At 42.9% G+C, this 21061-nt stretch overlaps 2 protein-coding genes across 2 annotated transcripts; both read right to left on the reverse strand.

Moving 5' to 3' along the window:
- Positions 1-2936: 2936 nt before the first annotated feature.
- Positions 2937-4186, reverse strand: LOC142613527 (uncharacterized). The gene is made up of 2 exons (XM_075785907.1): positions 3792-4186; positions 2937-3024 (listed from the first exon to the last, which is right to left on the reverse strand). Exons 1-2 carry the CDS (start codon positions 4184-4186, stop codon positions 2937-2939), a joined length of 483 nt encoding a protein of 160 aa, XP_075642022.1.
- A 1176-nt stretch (positions 4187-5362) lies between these two features.
- Positions 5363-5974, reverse strand: LOC142613529 (uncharacterized). The gene is made up of 2 exons (XM_075785909.1): positions 5692-5974; positions 5363-5592 (listed from the first exon to the last, which is right to left on the reverse strand). Exons 1-2 carry the CDS (start codon positions 5972-5974, stop codon positions 5363-5365), a joined length of 513 nt encoding a protein of 170 aa, XP_075642024.1.
- Between the last annotated feature and the right edge of the window lie 15087 nt (positions 5975-21061).

Raw genomic sequence — 21061 nt, forward strand, 5'->3', positions numbered from 1 at the left:
CCATTAATTATATCCTTCCCCTCACTAAATTTTCACTCCTGCCTTCACCAAATGGGTAGATTTAAGTGTCTGGTAGATACTGATGCCAGTATGGAGGGTTTTAGGGCCAAATACCGTATTCCCCAAGACGTAGGTTTGAGATATTGTTCCCTTGAAGCCATAGCCAATGATAGGAAAGAAGGAGAAGTTGTCATTCCCATCATTGCCTTTTTGGAGGGTGGGATAACACTTTCTATGAAAAACGTAACCAGTGAATACCTCCGTAACCATAGACTATGCCCAGATCAATGCACACCCAACATGTTTAGAGTTTTAGGCTGTGTCGATACTCTAAATGAGCAAATGGGTCTGAATCTCACATGGCATGACGTCGTCTATATGTACGAGTGTCATAAACTTAAAGACGTAGGATATCACCTTAAATCTAGGTCTAGCGTTGTAAGGCTCATATCTTGCCTTCCCAGATCCAATAAAGGCATAAAGGACGACTACCTTATTGCTTCTGGAATGTGGTATGACGGTCCTCATTCCCTAGTCGAATGGGGAGACCCAAGTGTGACTCCATAGGAGTTAGATTCCCTAACCTGTGACTTAATTCTATTAACTTTATCATTTCTAGTTACATTGCCTGTTATTACTTCTTTATTTGGTATTCTTCACTGATCTAACCATGCTTGTATTCTCGGATATTTTTACAGACAAACAACACGTACGGCCCCGTCTAAGCCACTGCAGCGTCACGGACCTCAATCGCGTTCTACAATCCGAGGTGTTCGTGAGCGAAGACCTGTAAGTGAGGGCAGCCCACCTCATACTGGGATACGATCCTCTATCAAAGGACTTCCAAGACGTCAGCAACATAATCATTGCAGGTGACAAGAGACGCAGAAGGATAAACATTTCGAGACCGGGCTTTCTTGATACACACGAATTACCGGACAATCCCTCGGTTATCCTTTACGCACGCCCAATCACAACAGTTCCTCTTTCGGCACACTCTCAGGTAACAGCCATCCGAGAAGAGTCAACTTCTTCGCAACAGTCACTCGAAGAAGAAATAGATCAATTCCGACTTGAGGAGGCCGAGAGACCCATAGAGAGCCACATTGTCACTATCTCGGACGAAGAAAACAAATCTTCTGAGAATTCTGGTGTAAAGGGCTTGGTGATTGCGCAGGTTCACACCAGCTCCGGGGAAGAAGATATGGCTAGCTTAAGATCACTGATGTCTAGGAGGGGCACATAAGATCCCAAGAAGGACATAGTAGGATCTCAACCTCCTCCCAAGCTGCCACCACCTCCTCCTCTTTTCGACCCCAAGATTCCGGCCTCCGACCCCAAAAAGAAAAGGAAAAACGAGGCCGAGGAGACAGAAGTGGCCCAACAGAAGAAGCTGAAGCAACAACAACAACAAAAAGTTGCTAAGGGCAGAATGCGCGCCCACTTTGTTGAGAGTGGGGAAAGCTATGGCCAGGCCGAGGTGCATCAAACATTGGCTAATTGGTCTCCTACACTGGAACTAGATGGGGCTCCAATTCCCAGCCACTCCAGCATCAGGGCGTTCCAGCAAGGACATGCCCATCATTTGGCTAACGCTCTGGAGCAGCCTATTCTTCTACCGAAGGACATGGAGGCTTTGGAGAAGATGAGTCAGCCACACCTCTTCCTCTCCTTTAAAAGGGACTTGGCTTTGGTAAGTGTCCTCCAATTACTCCTATCTTGCTGTTTTTATTATCTCTCTGCGTAAAGTCTTTCATACATGCTTCTTATGTTGTTTCTATCGTAATGCGCCTATTTTAACACTTCAACACAGGCCAGTCAAAAGGTTTTTGTTGCCGAGAAGTGGGTAAAGGACTCTCGAAAACAGGCGGCGGCTGAGCTCCAGATCAGGGTTGAGACCGAGAAGGCTTTAGGCCATGCCGTGGCAGACAACGAGGACCTGACCAAAACATTGGCAGACGAGAAGAGAGAAAGAAATGGTGCCGATGCTAGTCTTAAAACCACCAAGGCTCAAGTGGAGGGACAACGCAAACTCCTGCGCCAAAAAGATGAGGACCTATCCAAAGCTCAGCAAGAAAACTTAGACCTAAAAAAGGAGCTTGCTCAAGCCAAGGAAGAGGCTCGTACTCTCAAGGAAACCATGGAGGTTGCCAAGAAGGTTGCTTACAATGAAGGGGTTGAGGCAACAGAAACCCGACGGACCGAGGAGCTAGCAGAGTTGTGTAGAGAGTATTGTCAACAAGTTTGGGCAGAAGCTCTAAACGTGGCAGGAGTTCCAACTAACTCTGAGTTGAGGAAGTCCGAGAACATTTGGATTCCACAGGATATCCAAGTGATTGAAGACCTTCCTCCTACTTCAACTACCTCCAAGGCAGTGCCTTCGACTTAGCCACCTTCAATTCAAGAACCTCTTCTATCTCCTAAAGAACTTATTGGTTTTGACAAAGAGAAGGTACAAGGTGATGAGGCTGGGAAGCGCCTAGGCGAACATGCCGAGCTAAATGCTCCTCCACCAATGGCAAAGGACAAGGAAAACAAGTCCAAGCGACTTCTAAAGATGAGCCTAAGCAAACTGGGGAGGGGGACAAAGTGAAAGAGGCTGCAAAGAAGTTCAACCAAGACCCTCCACTTAAGCTCAAGGAATAGGCTATCTAGGAATTTTTCCTTTATGTAACTTTTCATTTTCTTCATAACTTTTATTTTGATCCTTTTACCTTAAAATTTCATTTCCAATGTACCCACTGACAGAATCAATGACAAATTCAAAAGATTGATCTTTAATTTATTGTTAATTTCCTTTACTAAAATATTTACCTTTTTTGCTTTAATCTAAATTACATGCATAGCACAATTGACTTAACATCCCAATGTACAAGGACATCTTTATAATGCCTCAGTCAATACTAGTAATCCGACATGAAACTAAACTTACTTTATCAACTTGACTCATCAACAGATAAACTTCGTATTGAAACCGTAATATCCAAAGTGCAATAGCATACAGTCAAATTGGTATGAATATATCTGAACTTGAAATAGAAAAATACAGTCTAAAACTTGATTTAATGTTCAATTTGGCCGCAAAGTAGAACTTAAAGCTTACCATGGTAGGTGGCCTAAGGAACCAAACATATCCAAATTTCCCAAAGTAGATGATCCGAGGACCAGACATAACTAAGGTTCCGTTTAACCATTTAGAAAAACATCAATTTCCACAAGGTATGTGGTCCAAAGAGCCATACATGACCAAGTTTCTGTTTGATACTTATAAAAATGAACCATAATGTTAATTTCCCCAAAGTAGACGGCCCGAGGACCAGACGTAACTAAGGTTTTGTTTAACACTTGATAACATATCAATTTCCACGAGGTATGTGGTCCAAGGATCCATATATGACCAAGCTTCTATTAGATACTTATAAAAATGAACCATAGTGTTAATTTCCCCAAAGTAGATGGCCTGAGGATTAGACGTAACTAAGGTTCTGTTTAACACTTGATAACATATCAATTTCCACGACGTATGTGGTTTGAGGAGCCATACATGACCAAGTTTGATACTTATAAAAATGAACCATAGTGTTAATTTCCCCAAAGTAGATGGCCCGAGGACCAGACGTAACTAAGGTTCTGTTTAACATTTGATAACATATCAATTTCCACGAGGTATGTGGTCCGAGGAGCCATATATGACCAAGTTTCTGTTTGATACTTATAAAAACGAATTAAAATCATAACATAATAATAATGGAAGAAAAGATGACAAAAGAGTCTTTCATTAATAATAGTACCTTCGTAGGTTATTTATATTCCACGGACGTTGTACAACTTTTTCATCTAAGTCTGCTAGACGATATGCCCCTATGCCCGCTACAGAAATGATTCGATATGGTCCTTCCCAGGTAGGTCCTAGCTTCCCCCATGCTGGGTTCTTAGCATTACCCAAGACCTTTCTTATTACTAAGTCTCCAAGTGCAAGTAGCCTTAACTTCACATGAGCATCGTACTCCCGTTTAAGCTTATGCTGATAATAAGCTAGTTGAACCATTGCATTCTCCCTTCGTTCCTCAACTAGGTCCAAGCTTTTTTCCAGTAAGCCGTTGTTATTATCTGGGCTGAAAAAGCTCGTCCTTAACGTCGAAAACCCAGTTTCCAAAGGTATCACAGCCTCGGCCCCATAAGTCATGGAGAATGGCGTTTCTCTTGTGGATCTTCGTGGGATAGTCCGATATGTCCACAGAACATGTGGCAATTCTTCTACCCATCTTCCTTTTGCATCATCTAGCCTCTTCTTGAGTCCATTGAATATAACTTTGTTAATTGGCTCAACCTGCCCATTTCCTTGCGGATAAGCTAGAGTGGAGTATCTATTCGTGATACCCAGGTCACCACGGTATTTTCTGAAATCTTTGCTATCAAACTGCAAGCCATTATCTGAAATAAGTGTGTGAGGTATCCCAAATCTAGTGATAATATTCTTCCAAACAAACTTCTTTGCGTCCACGTCCCTAATGTATGACAAAGGCTCAGCTTCAACCCACTTGGTAAAATAATCAGTTCCTACGAGCAACAACCTTTTATTTCCCACAGCCTTTGGGAAAAGTCCTACAATATCTAATCTCCATTGAGCAAAGGGCCAAGGACTAGATAAGGAGTTGAGTATACCACCGGGCTGATGGATGTTAGGAGCAAATCTCTGGCATTGGTCGCACTTTTTCGCATAATCCTAAGCCTTTCTCTGCATATTAGGCCACCAATACCCTTGGGTCAGAGCTCTATGAGCTCAAGACCTTCCACCTGTATGACTTCCACAAATCCCTTCATGCAATTCCTCCAACAGTGACTCCGTTGCTTCAGGGTGTATGCATAGCAAGTATGACCTAGAAAAGGAGCGTTTATACATATTCTGATCCTCGGACAACCAGAATCGGGGCGCCTTTCTACAAACTTTATCTGCCTTAGATGTCTCCTCGGGCAGGACATCGCTCTTAAGAAAGGATATTATAGGGTCCATCCAACTAGGTCCGACCCTAACTTGATGAATATGGACAGCATCTATCGCCGTTCGAGCAGGTTTCAATAAGTCTTCCACCAGGATGACCCTAGGCAAGCCTTGAGCTGAGGATGTTGCCAACGTGGCTAATGAATCAGCATGCGTGTTTCCACTCCTAGAAACATGCGTCAGGATAAAAGAATCAAATTTTGTTCGTAAGTATCTAACCTTGGTCAGATATTCTTGTATTCTTGGATCTTTAGCCTCTAGTGTCCCCATTACTTGGCCCACGACTAATTGAGAATCCGAGAACACTTTAACTGACTTTCCCTCCATTTTCTGGACCATATCCATCCCAACCAATACATCTTAGTACTCAGCCTCATTATTAGTGGCCGGGAACCCCAATCTCAACGATTTCTCAAAAGTAATTCCTTCGGGGGATATCAAAACTAGTCCGATACCTGACCCTCTCTGGTTCGCTGCACCGTTAACATACACTTTCCAAACCGAAAGCTCCTTACACGTGATTATGCCAACTGATTTTTCATCCACGTGCAACTCCTTTGCAGTTTCTTCTAACAAAGGTTCAACGAATTCTGCCACCAAATCAGCAAGGACCTGGCCCTTCACAGAGGTGCGAGGCATATACTTAATATCAAAAGCCCCCAAGATAGTTTCCCATTTAGCTACCCTACCAAAGTAATCAGCACTTCGCAATACCGACTTCAGAGGGAGCTGGGTCAAAACAACAACTGTATGAGACTGAAAGTAGTGAGGAAGCTTACGCGTGGCATGCACTACGACCAAAATCGCTTTCTCCAACGACAAATAACGCATCTCGGCTTTGTGGAGGGATTTACTTACATAATAAACTGGTCTCTGAATACCACCATTGTCTCGCATTAGAACTAAACTGATGGCATGAATGGCCACATCAATATATGCAAACAGGATCTCATCTACCTCTGGCCGAGACATGATTGGTGGCCGAGAAAGGTACTCTTTAAGTTGTTGAAAAGCCAAAGCACACTCTTTAGTTCATTCGAATCCCTTCCACTTATTAAGCAACTGGAAAAAAGGTCTACACCTATCAGCGGAGCGAGAGATAAACCTGTTGAGAGCAACGGTCATCCCAGTCAACCTCTGAACTTCCTTTGGATTCCGAGGTGGTTGCAAGTTGATGATTGCCTTAACTTGTGCTGGATTTACTTCTATTCCTTTATGAGTCACCATGTAGCCTAGGAATTTACTAGAGCCTACACCAAAAGAGCATTTAGAGGCATTAAGGCGCAACTTGTACTTCCTGAGCGTTTGGAAGGTGTCATCCAAATCTTTCACGTGCATGGACACGACCTTGCTTTTCACCACCATGTCATCCACATATACTTCAATAGTCTTTCCTAGCTGCGACTCGAACATCCTGGTCATCATCCTTTGATAGGTAGCCCTTGCATTTTTCAAACCAAAAGGTATCACCTTATAATGGTAATTCCCTGTAGGAGTAATGAAGGCTGTCTTCTCCTGATCACCCTGAGCCAAAGGTATTTGGTGATAGCCTTGGAAAGCATCCAAAAAACTCATCCGAGGATGTCCGACTGTAGCATCCACCAACTGATCTATGCGAGGCATTGGAAATGAATCCTTAGGACAAGCCTTGTTTAGGTCTGTGAAATCTACGCATACTCTCCACTTTCCGTTCTTTTTTTTCACCACAACAGTGTGAGCCAACCATTCTGGATAAAAAACTTCTTTAATTGCCCCAGCCCTTTTATGCTTGAGCACCTCTTCCTTGGCAGCTTTGGCGTGCTGTTTAGAAGAACGCTGAGGTGGTTGCCTCCTCAGAATGATTGCAGGATTGACGTTCAAATGATGGAAAATGAATTTTGGGTCAACCCCAGGTGCCTTATAGGGATCCCAGGAAAATACATCGATATTATTTCAAAAACATGACCAATTCCATCTTCTCCTGATGTGGCAACAGAACACCTACCTGAAAAAACTTTTTAGGGTCATCACCTATAAGAAAATTTTCCAACTCTTCACATGTTGCTTCCTCTACTGTCACCGCACTAGGTGCATCCAGAGGCGTTAATTGCTATAAGTCCTCGATAGCCGAGGCCGAGGATCTATGTTCAGCCTGATGCAGTTTCGCAGTCGATATACATTGTCTCGCCATTGATTAACTTCCAAGAATTTCTTCGATCTGTTCCCCCAACGGGAACTTCACTTTGACATGTAGCGTCGAAGATACAGCACCCAAAGCATGTAGCCTGGGCCTTGCCACAATGGCCGTGTATGGGGAATAAGCGTCAACCATAATAAAATCCACATCAACTGTTTCTGGACCTGATTGCACAGGCAAACGAATTTGTCCTTTTGGTATGACGGCCTTTCCTTCAAAACTTATTAGTGGTGATTCATAAGCCGTAAGATCTTCGAGCTTTAAATTAAGCCTTTTAAACAAATCAGGGTATATAATGTCAGCACCACTACCCTGATCAACCATCACCTTTTTCACATCATAGCCCCCAATCCTCAGTGTAACCACCAGGGCATCATCATAGGGTTGAATGGTCCCAACTTTATCTTCGTCCGAGAAGCCCAAAACAGGCGAAACATTTCCTTTAATTCTCTTCGGCTTCGAGCTAGACTCCTCGGCAAGAACATGGGACACAGACATCACCCTAGTAGGACAGGAGCCAGTCCTTCCAAGGGCAGCGAAAATGACATTAATCGTCCCCAGGGGAGGCCGGGATGAGTTATTCCTTTGATCGATCGAACCTGAATGGCTTCCTTGTCCATTGGGCTGATACAAATATTGCTTCAATTTTTCTTCACTAACCAGCTGCTCCAAATGGTTCTAAAGTGTTCTGCAATTCTCGGTGGTATGACCTACATCCTGATGATAGTGGCAAATGAGATTCTGGTTCCGCTTCATAGGATCTCTAGCCATCTTACTGGGCCATTTGAAGTATGGTTCCTTCTGGATTTTCTCTAGTAACTGATGTACCGGTTCTCGGAACACGATGTTGACTACCTAAGGAGTGGCTGAACTAGATTGCTCAGCGAAATCTCTCCTCGGCCTATTGTTATTATACCGATCCGACCTGAAATATGTCCTCTCTTGAGAGATAACCTTTGCCTTCCCTTTACCTTGCTTCCTCGACCCGTTTGTACTCGTCAATACGATTCATGAGCCGACGTATACTCCATACAAGCTTTTTTGTCAAAGATTTCCTTAAGTCGTGATCAGTTGGAAGGCCCACATTAAATGTGTTAATCGCCACCTCATCAAAATCGCCATCAATTTCGTTAAACATCTCCCAGTATCTATCAGAATACGTCTTCAAGGTCTCTCCCTCCCTCATGGCCATGGACAATAATGAGTCCAAAGGTCGAGGAACTCTACTGCACGTAATGAATCGAGACCCAAATGCCCTGGTGAGCTCCATGAAGGAATTAATAGAACCTGCCTTCAAGCCGTTAAACCATCTCATCGCCACAGGTCCCAAGCTTGAAGGGAAGACTTTGCACATTAAAGTTTCGTTCTTGGAATGCACCACCATCCTTTGATTGAAGTGACTGATGTGCTCCACTGGGTCCGTTCTGCCATTATAGATGGTGAACGTGGGCTGAGTGAACCGTCGTAGAAGCTCTCCTTTTTCGATCCTACGCATGAAAGGTGACTTGGAGATCTGGTGCAGCGCCCTACTCATAGCATCGCTTCCCAAGCCCCTGGAGGAAGACTTCTTATCCCTACGACCATGAAAATCGTCCTTCTCAAATGAGAACGTTTCATTAGGAGGAGTTCTAGACCTTGGCCTGTAACTACTGCCTTGGGAGCCCTCAGAAGAAGAATTAGAAAGAGATGGAGTCCTCCTCCGTCTCACACGGCGTAACTTCTTCTTAAGGTGATCAATCTCCTTCTGCATGACCCTTGCATCATCGTGATGGGGGACTCTGCTTCCACTGCGCGAACGACTTCCACCGATGAGCACCGTATGTACACTACCCTCTAAATCCCTCTTATGTTCAAGTCACTGGAAATGATCCTCATGCTGGGACCCCTGAGACTCTGCGTGATGCGGACTTGAGCCTGTCATAGTATTCCAATTCCTTAAACACGAGGTTCCCTACAGACGGCGCCAATTGTAAGTGTACAATTTGTACCTGGTCCAATCACTAGATGGACTCAGGCCCAAAAAAGCCTTATACAATAAAAATTTGTAGAGCGTGGGCTTGAAACCTAGGTCTTATGGATATTGGACAACAGATGGAGGGCTAAATTGCCACTATACACACACAATCAATGGATAAGAATAACAGATATTCTCCTCGGACATAAGCCGAGGATATCTTGTATTGCCTTTCTTTCTTTTAATAATAACTTACAAGTAAAAACATCCCCCCCTCTTTCCTTCTCTTTCTCCTTTTATATCATTCTCTCTCTTCCCTTTACCGTCCACGTGTAACACAAATCAATAATCCAAATCTTTTTTATTCTCCACCGCCCTTTGGAGGTCATCAAATAACAACTGTAAGGCTAGCTGGTACTATTCAGATGTCATTTCCCCATTAATGCGACCAGAGAGGTAGGTGCAGGGTCTTTAATGCGGTGGTAGCAGCCTTTTCCTTTGATATTTCTCATACGCTCCTCCTTTCCATAATTGTGAAACATATCTTTACTCAACAAACCTTCCAGAATTCTCTCTCCAAACACCATGACGTGTCCTAGGAGCCTCGCTTGACTAAGCCGAGGAGATGCCCCTCCTCGGACAACCCCAACAACCTTTCTGGCAAGAGTTAGCTTGTGGGCCTCAAAGGCTCTGCTCGGACAAGCTCACACCACCAAGTCAGACCCAAGGCCCAAATGCGTATTTTTGACCATTCTACTCCCACAGCCATAATTATGAAATTGAATATAATGAAATGTAAGATGAGAAAGAAAGGAAAAAAAAAAAAAAAAAAAAACTAGATGTATGCTTTGGGATTTAAATTTTCTAAAAATTGGAGCAGAATAAAGGCATATTAAAGGAATATGTCATATGTTCACCTAATTAACTGTTAAGGCTTTATAGAATAGTTTAAATTAAGGAAAATTACACTTTTCTACCCTAAATTATATTCCATTTTATACTTTTCTTTATGATTATGAAAATGCACAATTGACTTTCAAAGTTATAATTTTGTTTTGGTGTTAAATATGAAAGAATTTCTTCATACAAAAAAAAACCTATGAAAGAAATAAGTATTGAAAGACTAATTTACCTCTCTCCAAAATAGACGGTAGAGAGGTAAATTGGTTTTTCATGTACTAAATTTTGCTAGACTTAACAGCAAAATAGACAATATAGGGGGTTAAGTATTACAAATTTTTTGATTTAAGGGGTTGATCTTGCGTTTTGATAGTTCAGGGGATAAAGTGTAAAATAAAATATAGTTTAAGATTGAAAATTGTAAATTTTGCCCTTAAAATACTTATTTTCCAATAAAAGAATCTAATGCCTTTTTGTGAAGTGTAACTCCAGCAAGCCTAGGTTTTCAGATTTCTGGTGCACTACTAGTTTTTCCTTAAATTAAGCAGAAAAAACAAGGGCAAAGAGGCAATATATAGGAGAAAGAGAAATCATAAAGTCTATTGCAATTCTCTTGAATTCCTAGCCCTTTCTTTATTCTTTTCCCTTCACATATTAGCAAAGGCAACTAGATCAGCATGGTGCTAAATGTGCAATACTTGCTGGCCTAAGGATCGGTAGGAACCTAGTACTGCCCTTCCATTTTAGGGTTTAGTTTAGATTTCTCTAAACGAAAAACGAGAATTAAAAAAAGGGATAGACTGTGATTGAAAAGTATCCAAGTGTTTGGCCAAAATGGGCTTTTACCCCTTTCTCACAAATTTTCCAGCAAAATGCCCAATGTCTGAACTAATTAGGGAAATGCCCCTGTTTTGAAACTCGATTTTCTAAAAATCGAGTTCCAAATGTTAAACTCGATTTTTGGAACATCTAGTTATAGCGAACATAGACTTAGGAATTTTTTTTTGGTACTCGAGTTCCATGAACTCGAGTACTTCACATGGTACTCGAGTTCATGGAACTCGAGTACCAAATATATATATATATATATATATTTTTTTTTAAAATTTTTTGAAAAAACTCGAGTACCAAATTTTTTTTTTATAATTTTTTAGTTTGCTATAACTCGTCCAAAAATCGAGTTTTAAATTGAAACCAGATTTTCATTTCCCTAATTAGTTTCAGATATTGGGCATTTTGCTGAAAAGTTTTGACGAAAGGGGCAAATGCCCATTTTCTTCCCAAGTGTTTGATTTCTAATTTTCTAGAGTGAAAAAGGAAGGCCTTTTATAGGAGTCAAGAGTGGATATAAAAGTATTGGTAGAGGCGTAGAGCCCTTAGCAGTTAGCACACATGGAATCTCCCTCTCTCTCACAAAGGCATTTGGAGCCCTCTCCTCTTCTCCAATCAAATTTTCTCGTAAAACAAAAAATATGTCATTGAAGTGGAGGCTCATGATAATATTTACAAGTCCATTTGTTTTGACAAAAAATGTTTTTATGGAAAACTGATTTGTTTTGCCGCATTTAGTTACAACCAAGAAAATTGATCATGAAAATAGTTTATGTTCTTTGACCTAAATGGAACATCGTTGATAGTTATTATAATTCCAAATAATAATATTAACAAAAACTTTCATTATAAAACATACATTAAACAGGAAAATATTTTCAAATTTTTGTGCCATTTGATTGCTTCAAATAAGAAAATAAACCCTAATTTGGAATCTAGGCAAAAAAATTAGGCTAAAGCACAATTTTGGCCCTAATATGAGATTTTTTATTTATTTTTTATTTAACCTTTTTATGTTTTAAAGTTTTTATTTTTGATCATATTGGGCTTGCCATCCTTTTTTGTTATAAATATAACTTGTTAAGTGTGAGGTAAATGTCGTGCATTAAGACATGTTACTCATAAGTCCAATTCCATTAATAATGTAACTGTTAAATATAGTAGCCGTGTTAGGATTTTTTTTTTTAAGGAGGGGGGGGCAAAATAAACATAATAAAATTCTTATCTATAAAAAATGACTAAAAAAAAAAATCTTTATTTCACATTTACTTTAACTTAAAAAAGTTGTGCCCTACTCTTTTTCTTGGCATTAAAATCATTTATAATTGATTATGAAATGAATTCTTTAGCAATCTCATTTTCTATATATATAATAAAACAATCGCTCAAAAACTCATTGTCCATCTTGTACGAAGCTTTGTCTTAACAAGTTTCATGGCTGAGAATGCATGTTCTGTATTTGCTGTTGAAACAGGAAGAGTAAGCACAAGTCTGATCAATCTATCAACAACTAGATATTAAAGAGGATCAAATATGAGACGGATCTTTCTTCATCAATCACGATGGAGCGGTGTTGACATATGGAGGGTCGACGGGTAAAAGCTACAAGGACGCGTAGTGGATGGTTGTAGCATTTGGTCTCCGTCGGTAATGGTTAGGCTTTATGGACTCCTAATCGGAATCAACTTGTGTCTCGCGATAAGTTTGATACGGCTTTGCTTGACCTCCACACATACCCCATAAGGAGAATTCTTGAGCTACACGTTTAGTCCTAATTGAGAAGATTCCTATAAGGAAAATAACTCTAAGAGATACGCAAAATCCACAAATTACTCTCCTAGTAGGAAAGTACTTCTTCGCCAAGCATCATATTTCGGCCCTACACTTCTATAAATACCCCAAAAGCCCTCATAAACAAAGGTACGCATAATTAACTCGACTCTGGCATTCTAGGGTTGTGAAAGGACTCTAACTTGACCTTCGGAGGGCTTTTGGCCAGCACCACACCGGTGCTCTCTGTTAGGTTTTTTTTTTTTTTTTTTTGTAGGTGTTGTTTCGATTCAGGAGTGCTTGCAGCTTACTGGTGATTTTTTCGGCATCATCAGTTGGCGCCGTCTGTGGGAAATTTATTTAGCCTTTGCTCTACTTCTAAGACAAAAAGTTGCATGGTACTCACTCGATCGATGGCAACAATCAACCATCAAGGTGACAAACCGCACACCACAACTCTGGAGAGGCAAGTCCAAACACTCGCAGCGGTGGTTGAGCGCCTAACCAAGCAGAATCATGATTTGGAAGAACAACTGCGGCAAAGGAATGCACACCTAAGCGCACCAGAGGAAGACCAGGAAGGTGCTAGTCCGGAGGAGAGGAACGCAGAAGGGCCTGAGGGTAGCAACACTCCGACTAGACCAGAGCGGCAGGAGACCAACCGACCATCCATCTCGGACACTTTACCAACTCGCATAGCAGCCAAGATGCAGGAGATGAGGGAATGTATGGATGTGATGATGAACGCCCTCAAAGGACAAATCTCCAACGACCTGGACGACCTAGTCCATAGGACAAATTCGCCTTTCACAGCGCTCGTGAATTCATGCCCCCTTCCTCCAAAATTTCGCATGCCTCAGGTGGAGAATTACGATAGATCCAAGGACCCATTGGATCACTTGGAATCTTTCAAGACCTTAATGCATCTTCAGGGCGTACTGGATGAAATCATGTGTAGGGCTTTTCTCACCACGTTGAAAGGGCCTGCAAGGGACTGGTACAGTAGGCTGACACCTAATTCCATCAGCACTTTTAAGGAATTAGGCGCACAGTTTGTATCACACTTTATCGGGAGTCACTGACATAAGAAGTCCACTGTGTGTCTGTTGAACATTAGGCAACGAGAAGATGAGACCTTAAGATTATACATAGCCCGCTTTAACAAGGAAGCCCTCTCGATAGACGAGGCAGATGACAAGATACTTGTGGCGGCATTCACAAACGGGCTGCGAAAGGGTAAGTTCCTGTTTTCTTTGTACAAGAATGACTCAAAGACTATGTCCGAAGTGTTTTACAGGGCAACGAAGTATATGAACACAAAGGATGCCTTGCTGGCTCGAGAGGACAAACTTAGAAAGAGGGAAAGACAGGAAGATACACAACCGAACAAGGGACGAAAAATGGCAAAAACCAGAGAGCGACGGGAAGATCGACGACCCAAACCGCCTATGGGAAGATTCACGAACTTCACCCCCCTCACAGCCCTAATTGACTAAGTGTTAATGCAGATCAAAGATGAAGGAACCTTTGCGTTTCCTGGCAAGCTGAGGGGAGATCCGAACAAGAGGCCAAGAGACAGATACTGCCGTTTTCATGGCGATCATGGCCACGATACGACGGATTGTTATGACTTAAAGCAACAAATTGAAACCCTCATTAGGCAAGGAAGGTTGCAGAGGTTTGTGAGGAAGGAGAGAACAGATCAACTCCAGGAACAAAATCCCGATGGGAAAACGAGCGTCCCAAACCACCTGTAGGAGATATACGAATGATTGTAGGGGACACTATTTCTACAGGGTCACCCAAAAAGGCCAAAAAGACCTACTTGCAAACGGTTCAAAGCGTCCAATCGACAAGTTCCTCACTAAAATTGACACGACGAGATAGCCCCAGCATCGGGTTTTCGGAAGATGATGCACGACGCCTCCACCACCCACATGACGACGCGCTCGTGGTTAGCATACGGGCAGGGGACTACAACATGCATTGAGTTTTGGTGGACAACGGAAGCTCAGCAGATATCCTCTACTACCCCGCATTCCAGCAAATGGGGATTACTGAAGAACGACTGATCCCAACGAATGCACCCCTTGTTGGCTTCGGAGGAACAAGGGTCTATCCTTTAGGCGTCGTCACGTTATCTGTGACGGTCGCAGATTACCCGCAGCAAATAACCAAGGATGTAGCTTTTCTTGTGGTCAACTGCTCTTCTGCGTATAATGCCATCCTCGGACGGCCCACTCTCAATGCATGGAAGGCTGTTACCTCTACCTACCATCTAATGGTCAAATTCCCCACCGAATACGGAGTTGGAGAGCTACGTGGAAATCAGGTGGCTACACGAGAATGTTACATCGCCATGATGGAAATAGATGACCACCTACAAGCAATGAGCATCGAGGAACAGAGAACAGTGGCAAAACCGGTGGAAGAGTTAGAAGAAGTACAAATGGATGATTCTAGGCCCGACTGAACAACCAGAATCGGCACCCTTGTTAACCAAACAGTTCGACAAATGCTCACATTATTCCTCAAAGAAAACCAAGACGTTTTTGCTTGGACTCACGAGGATATGCTAGGAATAGGTCCAACAGTCATAGTTCACAGGTTGAATATATCACCCTCTTTCTCTCCTGTTCGACAGAAGAAGCGAGTGTTCGCCCGCGAACGAGATCAAGCCATAGCAGAAAAAGTACGGAAGCTACAAGAAGCAGACTTCATACGCGAGGTGTACTACCCTGATTAGTTGGCAAATATAGTAATGGTCAAGAAGGCCAACGGGAAGTGGAGAATGTGTGTCGACTTCACGGATCTGAATAGGGACTGCCCTAAGGATAGTTACCCACTCCCACGTATTGATACCCTGGTAGACTCCACCGCAAGACATGAACTTTTGAGCTTCATGGATGCCTTCTCCGGCTACAACCAAATCAAATTGGATAAGACTGATCAAGAGAAAACCTCGTTTGTAACGAGTCAAAGGCTTTTTTGCTACAAGGTAATGCCTTTCGGGCTTAAAAACGCGGGAGCTACATATCAGAGATTGATAAACAAGATGTTCGAGCACCAAATTGGCAGAAACGTGCAAGTTTACGTGGATGATATGTTGGTAAAAAGCGTAAAGGTGTCTGATCACCTGAGGGACCTCCAGGAGACTTTCACTACTCTTCGGACATATAAAATGATGTTGAATTCGAACAAATGCGCGTTTGGAGTAATCGCAGGAAAATTCTTGGGATTTATGGTATCCCAGAGGGGCATCGAAGTCAACCCAGAGAAAATAAAGGCGATTATGGAACTATCTCCTCCAAGGACGATAAAGGAAGTACAAAGCTTGACCGGGAAGATAGCAGCCTTGAACAAGTTCGTATCAAGAGCGACGGACAAATGCCTCCCATTCTTCTACACATTGAAGAGATCATTCGAATGGACAGACGAGTGCCAAAAGGCATTTGAAGAATTAAAGATGTATCTCTCCGCTCCGCCGTTGCTTAGCCCATCTATGCCGGGGGAAGAATTGTTCCTGTACCTTGCCGTCTCCTCAGCCGCGGTCAGTGCAGCTCTCATTAGAGAAGAAGGAAAGGTACAAAAGCCCGTGTACTTTATAAGCCGGGCACTGAGAGGAGCAGAAGAGAGATACCCTCAGATGGAAAAACTCGCATTTGCTCTTGTGACCGCGGCCCGGAAGCTCAAGCCATACTTTCAAGCACACACCATACATGTCCTGACAGATAAACCTTTACGAAGAGCAATGAGTAGTCCCGAAACTGCTGGACGGATGGCACTATGGGCAATCGAGCTAAGTGAATTCGATATCCAATATTAGCCACGAACAGCAGTGAAAGGACAGATATTGGCGGACTTCGTTGCTGAATTCACTACTGCAAAGGAGCAGGGGGCAGAAGAGACGCCCATATGAAGAATTCATACAGACGGATCTTCCAATAAGCACGTTGGAGGTATTGGAGTCGTACTCCACACCCCGGAAGGAGACAAGATCGAATGCATGATCCGTCTGGACTTCACCACTACTAATAACGAAGCGGAATATGAGGTCTTGGTTGCGGGACTGGAGCTTGCGATAGCGGCAGGAGCCAAGAGGGCGGTTGTCTACTCCGATTCTCAAATCGTGGCTAGTTAGATTAATGGGAGCTATGATTGCAAGAATGAGAGGATCAAAAGGTACCTTGGGGAAGTGAAGGGTCGAACGAATAACCTCCAATTCACGATGATTCAAATCCTAAGAGAGGAGAACCAAGAAGCGGACCGACTCACAAAGGCAGCTTCGGCCGAACCCATGATCATCCCTGAATAGGTATTGTCCTTCATCCAGCTTTCATCATTATTAGATGACATTAGCATGCAGGAGGTAAGCAATGAGTGTTGTTGGACGGCTCCAATAATGGCGTACTTAAGGAAGGCAAGCTGCCCGATAACAAAGAAGACGCAAGGAAGTTGAAGGTTAAAGCTGTCTGGTTTGTCTTGATTAAAGATGTCCTATACAAAAGAGGATTCTCCCGACCATATTTAATATGCCTCGGCCGCGCAGAAGCAGACTATGTGATGAGGGAGATCCATGAAGGAGTTTGTGGAAACCATTCCGGCTTAAGGTCTTTAGTGCACAAGCTACTCCGAGCTAGATACTACTAGCCAACAATGCAGAAGGATGCCCACACATATGTTAGAGCTTGCGACAAGTGCCAACGATTTGACAATTTTATAAGGCAACCAACGGAAGAACTTACCCCTATGACGGCTCCATGGCCTTTTGCACAATGGGGATTAGACATCATGGGTCTTTTCCTGACAGCGGTAAGGCAGCTAAAGTTCTTAGTGGTTGGTATTGACTACTTCACCAAATGGGTGGAAGCAGAGGCTCTGGCCACTATCACGGAAAAGAATATCCATAATTTTGTATGGAGAAGTCTTATTTGTAGATATGGAATTCCGAGAGTGCTGGTTTCCGATAACGGAAAATAATTCGACAATGACACATTCAGAGACTTCTGTTCTCAGCTTGGGATCAAGAATCACTACTTATCGCCCGGCCACCCGTAGGCCAACGGATAAGTTGAAGTCACGAACTGGACCTTGTTGAAGATTATCAAGACCCGGCTCGAGGGGGCAAAGGGCATATGGCCGGATGAATTACCAAGTGTTTTATAGGCATACAGGACAACAACGAGAACACTGACAGGAGAGACACCGTTTTGATTGGTGTATGGTATTGAGGCCCTCATACCGGCAGAAGTAGGATTAACAAGCTACCGTGTGGAAAGCTATGATGAGAGCAAGAATGATGAAACTTTGCGTTTACAGCTCGACCTTGTAGACAAAGTTAGGGCAGCGGCTGCACAGAGACTAGCGCGATACCAAGACATGATGGAAAAACATTACAATTCCAAGGTTAGGCACAGGGATTTCCAGGTGGGAGATCTGGTCTTACGAAAAGTACTCGGCGCTACGAAGGATGCCTCCCAAGGAAAACTGGGCCCTAACTGGGAAAGACCATACAGAATCATTTCATGGCATAGGAAGGGAACGTACTACTTAGAGACGCTAGACGGAAGAAAGCTGAGCCATCCATGGAACACAGAGCACCTGAAAAAATACTACCAGTAGACAAAGGGCAAAGAAAACAGCAACATTTCCCTCCTCATTTCCAGTTTATTTATTTTTAGATAGTAATAGTTTCTACTTACTACAATCAAAGTATTTATTTTCTATGAACAATATAGTCTACCAGTGAAATTATAAAGGAGTTTTATTCAGAATGTATGAAATGTGTTTTGCTCAAAATCTACTAAGTCTATAAAGTGGACGGATCATCCAAAATGGATGAAAATTTATCGAGTCCACATAGTGGACGGATTTCTATACGTCCACCTATGTGGACGGATTTCTACTAAGTCCACAAAGTGGATGGGTCATCCAAAAATGGATGAAAATTTATCGAGTCCACATAGTGGACGGATTTCTACTAAGTCCACAAAGTAGACGGATCATCTAAAATGGATGAAGATTTATCGAGTCCACATAGTGGACGGATCTCTACTAAGTCCACAAAGTGGACGGATCATCCACAATGGATGAAAATTTATCGAGTCCACATAGTGGACGGATCATCATACTAAGTCCACAAAGTGGACGAATCATCCAAAATGGATGAAAATTCATCAAGTCCACATAGTGGACGAATCATCCTACAAGGATGAAAATATAATTCCACATAGTGGACGGGTAATCCTATACGGATAAAAGTGTACTGTCCACATAATAGACGGGTCATCCAAAAGGATAAATGTGTCCAGAAAATGATTAGACTATTCGACGGACATCTTTTAAATCATAGATAAAAGATGTCTTAATCACATACAATTCACAATTTGACGGACCCCTGTGACATGATTAGATTATTATATGAGCAATAAATTAAAAATGCACTACGGATAAAAGCAAGCAAATGAGCTAGTTAAATTTTATAAGAGGAAATATGTCCAAACTAATTACGACGGTTCAAAACAAAGTACGACGGTTAAAGTTTTGCCCTTGATATTCCAAAAAAAAAAAAAACTACTGTTGCTGATGTTGGGGGGAAGTGCTTTCAATTTTTTGGTTGTCGTCTGGTTGATCTTCAAGAAGAATCTGGCCTTCGTTCGCAGGAGGAGCAATGACGGTAAACACATCTTCTGTACTCTCTGAATGGACGGATTGAGCTAGTGTTTGCCCTTGAGCGTCTATAGAGACATGGGACACGTCCAGATTGGGATACGAGGCCTTAACTTGACGGAGGGCATCGTCGAATTCGTCAGCAAAGGAGCTTCCAAGCTCTGATAAAAGAAGGTCGGAGTCGCGATACTCCTGGACCGCCACTTCTTTAGCATCACGGAGCTGAGTCTTGGCGTCCGTCACCTCCTTTTCCTTGTCCTTTAGAATTTGCGTCAGCTGCTCCGTCTGCTTCTCCAGCTCTACTCTAACCTGCTCCGAGCAGTTAAGTTTCCTCTCCATGTTGATCTTCCAGGTCTTTAGATCATGAAGCTCGTCCTCCATCATCTTATTCTTCCTCCTAAGATGGTCCAAAGTTGTCTCATGATTCAGACAACGACCCATCAACCCCTTCATCATCAGCATGGCCTGAAAACAAAGTACAAATAAATATCATGTAAACGACGGATAAGAAAGGATGGTTTCAAGTTTAAGGACGGGTTTAAAAATACCTGAGCAATAGTGAAGAGGTCCGTCTCTCCCATCACCTCCGTAGCGTGGTTGCCAAGGTTCTCATAATCATCTGCTGTCATGATAGACGAGAGTTTTTCCAGGGCATATTCTGAGTCTTCTCGAAGGAGGACAGGTGGTTTCTCACCAATATGAACTGGACCCTTCATTAAACCTTTTCCCTTTCCGTGCTTCATGGGAGTGACCGTTCTCTTGGTCTCGGCCTCCAGCACTACGACGGGCTCAAGGGTGGTCTTTTGCTTCTTCGGTAGACGGTCCATCTTCTCTTGTTGGTTCCGTTTTGATGGAACGGATGGACCCGTCCCCTTAACTTGTTGACCGACCTCTTGTTTCTTTTTTGCTGCTTGCTGCTTGATGAAGGCTCTTCTCTTGGCAGCGTCCATTTCTGCAAATAAAAGACGGATGTGCAGTGTTAGAAAAGAATGAGTAAAAGAGACTGAAAGTTTTTATGACGGGCTTATGTTTGCGAACACTACTATCGTAACAACGGGCGGTAGAAGTTGGTTCGGGGCCTTCACAATACCAATGGAGTGTGTCGAGGGTGACTAATTGTGCCCACGTCCTCTCTTCAAGCTTCGTCTTGTTGAAAATCCTCTCTAGGAAGCTCCACTCCTCCAAGGTAACTTGTGGACGGTCTCGAGCTGTAAAGAAGACAGTTAGAATAACTTGTAAAAATAAAATGTTTGAACACACGGGAACTAAAAGAAATTGCATACCCGACGGAGGCATTATGCCCCATGTTGTGTCGACGAGCATATATGTGGTATCCCTTGAACGACACATCCACTCGTCCCCTTCCAAGAAAAAATACCTACTCTTCCAGTCCCTATTGGAGTCGGGTGTATCACAGACAAGCCTCAACAACGGGCTCTTAGCTGCAAAACTATACATACCCTTTGACTTTATAATCTTCGTGGGATGGTAACAGTGAAAGAATTCTTCCACCGTCAACCTTCGTGCACCGTCTGACATGGCCTCGTACAAGACCTCCACGCCTATGAAAACCCTCCAGGCGTTTGGGGAGATTTGTGTGACGGATAGACCAAGATATTGAAGTAGTCGACGGTGGAGAGAGCTTAAAGGAAATCTGAGCCCTTCCTTCAGTGCTTGCTCATAGATCCCAACACCGTCGACCCCCCTATAGTAACATTTCTCGGACTTGTGGGGAAGACGGATACGGACATTGTCAAGA

This window comes from Castanea sativa, chromosome 10 (assembly GCF_040712315.1).
Source record: "Castanea sativa cultivar Marrone di Chiusa Pesio chromosome 10, ASM4071231v1".
NCBI lineage: Eukaryota > Viridiplantae > Streptophyta > Magnoliopsida > Fagales > Fagaceae > Castanea > Castanea sativa.